We start from the raw sequence: 9,649 nt of genomic DNA, 5'->3' as shown, positions 1-9,649 counted from the left end.
GACAAATCATTGCATTGGCCTTTAAGGCAGTGAAAGCAATGTGGTTCAGACAAGGTCAGCGATGTTTAGGCAGAGGAAATGATCTGCTAGTCCCACACGGCCATGTTGACTGGAGAGGTTAATGCAAGATAATGAGAAAACCTCAAGTGGAACATTTATGGAATTATATTACACTCACCTTAGCTTCCCCAGAGGGTGCTATCATGTACCATCTCATTTCAATCATGTTCTTTTTAATGACTAGAATCGAGCCAGTGCGCTGATGTTACTTCACTCAGAATTGGTTCAGTTATAGTATCACGCATTTAGACTGCGACAGTACACAGGGGTGTTCATTTTATGTCCCCGAGTTCTAGCAGCGAGGAAGAGACTCCTGTGAGTTGTCAATACGATCTCCTGTCTTTCTGTGTAATGTCTCCACGTTTGTATGGGACCCACATAAAAAATTAAAAAAAAACACCGGAAGATTCACAACACAAAATGTGAAATACACACTGTGAGCGTGCCAGAGCGAGGGATCGATTTGTCACTTGCCTGTGTGATTTATGAACCTTCTGCTTCCTTCAGACTACACTGACCACAAAAGAAAGAAATTCACACTTGCTTGTCACAGTCACAGGGCAACAAGGCGACGCCCTTGTGTTGCTACCAGTAATACCCTTTCACTGTTGCATGACATTGTCTCTCATGACTGCAGCTGAGCATCCAGCTCTCCCAGGGGACGCATGAAATAGATGATATTTTATCCTCCCTTGTTTTGCTTTTTTGTGAAGAGAAAATAGACTATCTCCCTGGAAGCTGCTTGATGGACCCTCTTTTCACAGTCCTCATCATGAGGCATCAGATTAATAACAAAACAATTCCACACTGGAGTGAAGACATACAGTCTAAACTGCAGTGCCCCCCATTCTCTGTGCTATCAGCGTGGGCTGGAAAGACCAACTGCCCTTAAGCCATCAGTTATGTCAGATGGCTACCCACAAACCTCTGAGACGGATCATTTATCCTGAAAGCACAGGGTGATTTAATCTGGCATAAAGCATTCTGAAACATGCAGAAATGTGGATCTCGCTTATAGTTTTTGCATTCTATGTTGAAAGAGCTTGATCCACGAGGACATGCGGACACATTGTCTCCCATCAAACAATTTAAGATCCATAAAGGACTAAATTAAGTTACTGTAGAAGCCGGATTTTACATCATAGACGGCTCAGTACTTTACAGTACAGTACTAGCCTGGCGTTTTCTAGAGTAATCAGTACTGTGTTATTGTAAATATCTTTGCAATACAGACAGTAAGTATTTTTACGAAAGGTTTTGCATCTGTGGTGTGTAGTATACATATAATATATAATAATATAATGTATATAATATATAGTAGTATACAATTTTTTTAAAATCTATATGTTGAGTAATTATACTCCATAGTTGCAATAAGAAATATATTCATGCAAGAAACCATAAAAGGGAATGTCCGGTATTAACTACTAATACTGTTACATATTTGATAATTGTAATTAATACATAATTGTACTATGGGTATGGATTACCAAAATAAAATAACTACAATGTATGACTAGGCACTATATGTTTGAGCAAACTAATTAAAACATTACCATTTATCCAATGAAACTAAAATCAGCAGCAGAATATGATAATACCAAAAAGTCTATAATTATTCATTTTCTACGACTGTTTTTCTTCTTTTTTACGTTTTATTGAAATCAACATGCATAATAATATTCAGAAATAGTAGATAAGTGATGTCATGTTACTCATTAATTATGTGTATATATTCACAATTACAGTCTCTACTATGTAATTCCTATATATCAGTAGGTTATTAGCTATTTCTTTAGGTTGATTACTTTTATGTACAAAACAATAACTACCGAAGTTAATACTTACCTGATAATTACTGTATAGAATTGTAACTAAGCATTTTTGGACCAACAAATACTAAATAAATTATATTTATTTACTAAATAATTATTAAAGTCAGGACATAATTTCGTGGTACTAAACACAATTACTTCGATACATTAATGATTATGTAACTGCTGATTACTCCGATTTTTAAATATCAAGCGACTGTGCTGTAAAATAAAGTGCTACTGCTATATTGGATCAAACTCATAATGTTCCACAATACATTACGTTACATTACTAGTCATGATAATTAATATACAATGAATATTAAGCTAAAAGTGGGACCAAAAATAACTGGCCACGTGTCTATTTTCTCCTCCAGTTTATAATCCTCCATTTACTTTGAATTAAACACACACACACACACACACACACACACACACACACACACACACACACACACACACACACAGACAGACGTTTGTAAGTCGTGACCCTTTGAGTTGAGGAGTGGTGGCTGACCACCACAGCAGGAGATAAGGGTGTCGACTCCCTCCATGGAGAGGAGTCAGATAAGGTAATTGATCAATACAGCGGATACACACCAGTGTCTCAGCTTAGCAAGGGCATCATGTCCTTCTGCCATATCGCTGGCGTTAGGTGCTGGGGATCCGATGACTTCCCTTTGATTGGCACCACAGGAGGGACTGGCTTCGTTGTTGTGCTTATCTACTGTTCCCACAAAGGACGGGCTGGCACAATGGCCTGAGGCGTGGAGGACAACGTCAATAAAAAATCCAAGGGCTCTCCTTCAAATAAACAAGAAAACTGGATAATTATCACAGAGCTAACATAAGCAAAATACATGATTATCCAGCGAGAGAGATAAAAGTCACAGTTAATCACTATGGAGACGCTCCTCTGCCCGGTTTCATTGTGTCAACGTTGCCTTGAGGGATGAGCAGAGACGGGCAACACTGTGTCATGTCGGCACACACACAGCTGCTGTTCGACAATCCGAGTGGATTCATTGTCTAGTACCAAATCTTTCTGCAGCCGCTAAAGCCATTTCAGAGAACAACGCACTCTGGAACGGCCATCTGTGGAGAATCATCTGCAGATAAATGAGATTAGCCTGTCTCCATACCAAAGCAGCCTCTCAGGTGTATTATTCTATCACTCCTCTGTGTGCCACAGATGCAACAGAGCTTCCATTTGCTTTCGCCGTTGTGTCTTGGCTACGCACCAGACCTGCTGTCACAAGTTTCCTGAAAATGGCTGGAAAATGAGTAGCTGTGGGTTGCCACATAAACAGATGCTGTGAGGGTGTTGCACACTTTTCCCTTCTCCCTTTGCACCTTCTGCACCTGCAAACTAAGGAGCACATGTACAATTTTTTTTTTTTTTTAATTTCCTGACTCTCAGAGCTGGACATGTTCAGACTCGACTGACTGATTAATTACTAGTATTTTGTTTCTGTGATGCTTTTTCCTCTTTTCCCCCACGTGATTCATCTCAACCAAACATAATTCAATCAAAGAAAGTGCCATTTTGAGCATCTCCCCAAATCTGCGCATTCATGTTGTCACTGTTTATTCATTAGCAATCATCTGGCTGAGTTTTCTCTCGTTTTGTTTCTTCACAAACCCACACACAGATTGTCACTGCTCAAATAGCAATCTGGGATGGTTTTTACCCATGATGCAGGACATGCACGCACAGTCATTAAAAACATTTTCTTTTACAATTTCTAAAAGCTTTATTTTCCAAAATCCATCCCTTGTCCTCTCTATGGTACAGCACTGTAAATATATTTTAGTTTTTTCATCAATCCATCCATGCGTACAGTGTTTCCTGCTCTCTAGAGCTATGAAGGGATACCCTGAATGGATGGTCATGTTACCATTTGCTCAACCTGTCACCCCTGAGAAGGCCTGGCTAATGTGACTTTAGGATATTGTCTAAAAAGGCCTTGAATTACATTATTAATTCAGTCACCGTCAACAAGGACCAAAAAAAATCTCACTCAAATAACTTTTGTTTTAAATATTTTCTGTTGTAACTTAAAAAAAAACATCTTGGCAAAACCATGTAAATAAACAAACAAAGAACAAAAGAAAGCAAAGCATTTTTCCCTTCCCTGTATGCTGTACAGAGCCTACGATAACGTAATTTACTCTCCTCTATGATAGCAGTTGATTATGATACAGATAACAATAGCAACTCTGATAAAATCTCTATAGTTCCTCTATGATTTCTACATATAATTTGCCTTCTCTAGATTATTTATTTTAAGAAAGTTTCAGTTCTTTAGGTCAGAGTTCCCACTGAGCGATAGAAACAAACAAACAGTGACGATTAAAGGCTGGCTGGTTCACTGAGTAGTGCGACTGGGGAGAATCACATCAGTATGGCCTCGCTTACCCAGAAAGACTTGGGGGTCCTTAAACAGAAATACACATACTGTATGATCAAAGGTTTTGTAGAAGCACTAGCACTGGATGGCAATTACAGGGTTTTTACGACAGATGGCACTGCTGCATCACAGACAACTACACATATTGCACAATGAAAGAATGCATAGGATTTGCTCCATTACTGTAATGTAAGAGTACATGATTTGGTATGAGTGTTGAAAGAAGAATGATGTTCACACTCAGAGTCCTGATGAGACCTTGCCAACAGTTCATTTTTGGCAGAGGGAGGGCTGAGAGTTAGTAGATATCCTGGGTGGGTAGGGGGGGGGGGGGGACACAGCACGCGGGCATGAACTGCAATATGACAGTTGATGTTGCACTTGTGACACTTATCCCAAACACTTGTCTCTGACGTAATTTTGCTCAGTGGAAGTCATACAAAAGTCCTCCCGTGCCACTAAAAAGTGAAACGGCAATGTCATATGGCGCTGAAGCACCCTCTCCACAGCGCGAGAGCAGCTATAAATGGAAACGGCTCAGCCCCGAGTCACAACATGTGGAGGCAGACCACGAGCATCGAACATCAGGGGCAGCACCGACCGGACGACCCCTCGTTTCAAATGACCGGCAATTCAGAGTTGGCCCATGGCTGTGTCGGAGTACATAATACATTGTTACAGGTGTGTACAGTATAGAGTAGATAAAGCCATCGACACACTGGAAACACATCAACATGAACATACTGAATGTATTGCTTTGAATGTGAGACTTAGTCTTAGTTATGGACAAACCATAATGTGAACGATCCCACCTGATTGTTATTTTTTTCTTTCAAATTAAATTGATATGCAAAAACATACACCTAGGGCAAAACAAAAGGTGAATCCCAACACAATTTCCATTGCTTTTGTAAGTAAAATCAGTTTTAAGGTGCTTTTAATGTGGTTGCCATGGCACTGTGCTTTGTTCCCTCCCACGCTGTGCAACAGGATGTCAATCAAGAACCGGTTGCGCAGCCTCCCCACTCACTGTCCTCCAAACTTTTCACTGAGCTCTTAAATCCCATCAAGTCTTCAAGTTATCCACTGTGTTCTCATTGTGTGTGTGTTAGTGGACGTGTTTGTGTTGCTCCTCATCATCATCATCATCGTCATCATCTCATGCTGAAGTGAGGCGACAGCATGGTGAAGGAGTAAGGGAAAGAAAAAGAGCAGTCACAAGGGGAATGACATGATGGCCTTTTGGAATTTAAGACATCCATAGCTGCGAGAATGTTTTCGGGGCGCTAGCTTGGCGAGAACATAATGTTGAAGCTGCATTGCGTTGATGATTCACTGAAAAAAAAAGACTCCAAAGACAGATTTGCAAATTGACACAAAGTCAAGTTGACAAGCTGACCTTTTCTGTGACCTTAATGAGCGCATAATCCTGCGGATACAGGAAGGGAAAAAAAAGATCTGAAGGGTTATGACGATGGCTGTGACTCAGAAAGTAAAGTTTCGAGGTTTTAATATATGCAGTTTTACATACCACTCACAGGACTGTTCGATAATCGCCATAACCAACATGAAACGTGACAGCAACTGACCTCCGATGGTCCTTTAAGATTGTTGATTGAAAATACTGATCAATGAGAGAGGTTTGTCCAGCCATATGAGGAGGCCTCCGGTACAGCTGCTTTAATGACCTACGACCCTCCCACCTTTCAGGACACCCCCAAACCAATAAGTTAAAAAATGTTTTAAAAGAGCATCAAGTAAAGGGACCTTATTTTGTGGCAACCACACTAAACATACATCTAGACATGTCTATATTTTTTCTCTAATAAATTACACAATAATATAATAATCCAAACCATGTTGACCCATGAAATGGCTATAAAAGCGGCCTCTGTGCACCAGTCACTGTCTGGAGGCCTGTCCTGCTCCTTAGGTCATGATAAGAGGAGCAGAAAGAAGGCATGATGGGGGATCTTGGCCTTTATGATAGGAACAGCTCTCAGGCCTAATGGCCTACGGAGCATCAGGACTTGTGCACTCTTTCCATTTTAAGTCAGGCGGGCTGCATAGTTTGCGTGTGGCCTTTGTCATGTGGGTCACACTAAAGGAGGGCCTGGGGTTTGGTAAAGGGACAAGGGTGGAGCTCAATCAGGAAGTGGGTCAAGTCTTTAGTAGGGGGAGAAGATGATGGGTGTGTGTGTGGCCCGCAGTGGCCCCGGGGCAGGCCGAAACAGTGCAGGGCCCAGGAAGGGGTGCTGGATGAAGGTGGTGGTGCCCACTGGGTGGCGCAGAGCCAGTGGGTTAGTTGCCATTGTGCACAGAGTTGGCTGGGTGAGGGGGCTGGGCAGGAAGCCAGTAGTCAAGCTCTTGGTCAGCTGCTTCTGCAAGGCCAGTTTGGTCTGGAGAGGACAGGAGGGGGAACAGTGAGAAGTGAGAGAAGAACACAGTGAGGGCAAACATGTTCACCAAACAGGCCCAAACTAATAATACCATTTTTTTGTTTTGTTTTTTAAACATTAAAGCATGTAAACAGGTTCTAGTAGAAACACAAAATACAAGTATGAACCTGAAAATGAGCATGATATGTACCCTTTAACGTGCGTTTATGTCATGGCTTCGAGTTTAAATTATTTCAATTTCGTTTCTGAGAAATCATATTTTGTAGGTCAGTTTGGTGATTACTACAATACCAATGAGCCTCAGTAGCCATTGCTATAGAGCAGCAAATTCAAAATGCTTCATCCTTGAATTTGTGAACAAAACACAATGTTAGTTACTCAAATAAAAATGGACCATGAACCCAAAAAACGTATTCTTTAGCTTTATCATCTTGTTAATGGTGCACATAACAGAATTTTAAGCTCTGTGATTGGATGTTTTTACTCAAAGATCCATAGGAGTCGTTGTTTTGCCCTGGCATTTTTACATCCACAGCATTGTACCTCTGACTTTTTACTTAAGAATCATATATTTCAGAGAGAGTTAGACAGTTACATGAGTTCCATCAAAGCACTCGCCCTCCAATCCAACCCCAGACTAACCTGTGAGGAGAGGGAGGAGAGGGAGGAGAGGGAGGAGAGGTTGTACTGGCTGAATGCTTTCTTCATGGCAGACACAGCCACGCCTGCATAGCCACTCCATCTCACGTTCTGTAGGATGGAGGAGGAGGAGGAAGAGTATGGGGAGAAGGAGAGATGGGGAGGTGTGTATATGACAGGAGCAGAGAAGTGATTAATCTGGAGTGTTGATTCAGGCCGCTGATGTCAGAGCTGGTCAGTTTGGGAGAGCAGGACTACTCTAGACTAGTCTCAGGGTTAGGGAACAGTGTGCTTAACCTCTATGACAGAACAGATACACAAGCATGCTGAGCCCCTGAGCTCAATGTAACAAGATCTGTGTGTGTTTCTTCACTGTATGTCTGCTTGAGCTGGGGTCAAACCAGTTAACTGTAACTGGAGATGAATTAAAACTGGGGTTTAAAAATGAATTAATTTACAAGCTGGACTGAATTTATTCCAATGTTGGCACATGTCTTGCTTGTCTTCCTCGAGTGTGTGTGCATGCACTGGGCATGCGTGCATATGTGCGGGACGGTGTTTTGTTTGTCTGTGTCTTTATGCTGAGACTTACCGCTAAGCTGGTGCTTGGCTGGCTCTTGCTGTGGGGGGTAAATTTGGGTTTGGGTGGTTTTCCGGCCAGCCTATCCTTGTGCCTTCTGCTATTCATGTGCTGCCGAGACCAGCAAAAATACCATCAGCGAGCTAACAAGCATCTGTTGTACCACAGTGGTACAACCGCAAATGTTATCTGCCGATTAATAATGGATACATTACACATCGAGTATGACTGAAGTCCACAGAAATGACATCACTTTACTTTCTAGGGCTGCCACACAATCTCCTTCTCTGGCTGCAGTACTAACAGGCTTATGTCCTCCTGGGATGGAGGTTGTTTATGTAAGACCGTGGAATGCATTTAAAGGCTAAAGCAGCCTGGGTGCTCACACATGTCAGCATATCCTGTATCTTTCCATCATTCCACTGCAGCGTAGGCAAAGTTTCCAGGACAATCCCTTTACTCAGATGTAGTATTTAATGAACATCAAAAGGGGAGAAATTGCCTCCCAAAACCTGGTTTGATGCCAACGTAACCAGAAAATTAAATACAGGCAGCATTAGTAGCTTGCAATCTTGAGTGGTAAATTAATGCCTGCTCACTGAGGGGCTTTGCAGTTAGTTATAGCATCAGATGTTATCTGTCTAATGTAGAAAAATAGCTGATGCTTGAATGTATTCAGCAGTCGCAACCTGCTTTCAATGGCTTCATTCACGTGGCTGTAAATGAAAGTGCTGCTTTGATCTAAACCAGCCTTCGTCGAAGTGATGCTAAAATGGTCTCTTGGATTATGTAAGGTCTGTGAAATCCCATTATAGATATTTATTATGTTAATACACAGTAATTGTGATAGCTTTTATAAGTGTAACATTGGAGGTGAGTCTGGCCTAGGTTCAATGTGTAATATCTCTTCATGTGTACGGTAATTGCTAATCATGTGCAGGAAGTTCTGTGACCACATCATCTGTCTGTGGAGGTGAGGTCATTATATGCAACATTTTCTCCACTGCCTGATGTGGTTGGGCAAGAGTACTTTCCCCTACAGAGTCAACAGTGCTTCAATGCACTTTTAAACAAAATCATATCGGGTAAGCGACACTCTCACTTAGTATGCCTTGACAAATCTGCACGACTTCTCAAAGGCCCCCGCTTCCCTTCTCATCTTTCATTTCATACAGCGCAGGAAGGAGAGGAATATCCCAGAGTGATAGCTCTTGCAGTTTTGTATTCCTATTCAAAATCTTTAACAGCAAAACAGTTCAGATCTCTTCTGTTGCGCTAAAAAGTAAGGTCATAAGTTTGGTACATTTCCAGTGCTTCACATACACATTTCTGTCCATGTCTTTATCACATTATACCACCCATCACTGGAATCATTGGAATGACGCCACATCCATTAGTTTGTACCAACTCTTGTCTTAAAATGACCAGCTTTTCTTTTACAAGGGCTGCTGACAAAATCCATAATGTAGATAGTGAAACTTTAAATGGTGGCTGGACATAAATACGCAATATAACCTAAATCTTCACGTTACTTTTGACACTTACCTGGCTTAGCTGGGTCTCAGAGTTCACAAAGATCTCACACACTTCACACTGAAAGTTCTTGCTGGGCACCCCGACGCTGCCTTTGCTAGCCAGCCTCTTGCTCTTGCAGCCCGCACGAGCTGCCACCACCTTCCCCCTGCGCCGCGGCAGAACACTGTGACCTTCCAGCATCAGCTTGTGCTTTGTACCTGGTGGAGAGAG

The 9,649-nt window shown here is 41.8% G+C and overlaps 1 protein-coding gene across 2 annotated transcripts in view; it reads right to left on the bottom strand.

The window, feature by feature from the left end:
- Window positions 1-3,532: 3,532 nt before the first annotated feature.
- The window catches only part of znf385c (zinc finger protein 385C), a 114,466-nt gene continuing 108,349 nt past the window's right edge, over window positions 3,533-9,649 (bottom strand). The window contains exons 7-10 of one of the 2 annotated variants that reach the window (XM_068718887.1): window positions 9,449-9,636; window positions 7,916-8,014; window positions 7,327-7,434; window positions 3,533-6,684 (exon numbers count right to left, since the gene is read on the bottom strand). In XM_068718887.1, coding sequence (XP_068574988.1) covers window positions 6,454-6,684; window positions 7,327-7,434; window positions 7,916-8,014; window positions 9,449-9,636 — 626 coding nt within the window. In that variant the 3' untranslated portion in view covers window positions 3,533-6,453. The remainder of the gene's footprint in view (window positions 6,685-7,326; window positions 7,435-7,915; window positions 8,015-9,448; window positions 9,637-9,649) is intronic. The other variant, XM_068718888.1, reaches the window with a different exon arrangement.

Source organism: Cebidichthys violaceus, unplaced genomic scaffold, assembly GCF_023349555.1.
Source record: "Cebidichthys violaceus isolate CVI_PGR_0920_01 unplaced genomic scaffold, fCebVio1.0.p SCAF_23, whole genome shotgun sequence".
In the NCBI taxonomy this organism is placed as follows: Eukaryota; Metazoa; Chordata; class Actinopteri; order Perciformes; family Stichaeidae; genus Cebidichthys; species Cebidichthys violaceus.
Note: the sequence above shows the minus strand (reverse complement) of the source record. Positions and strands in the feature narration are given on the sequence as shown.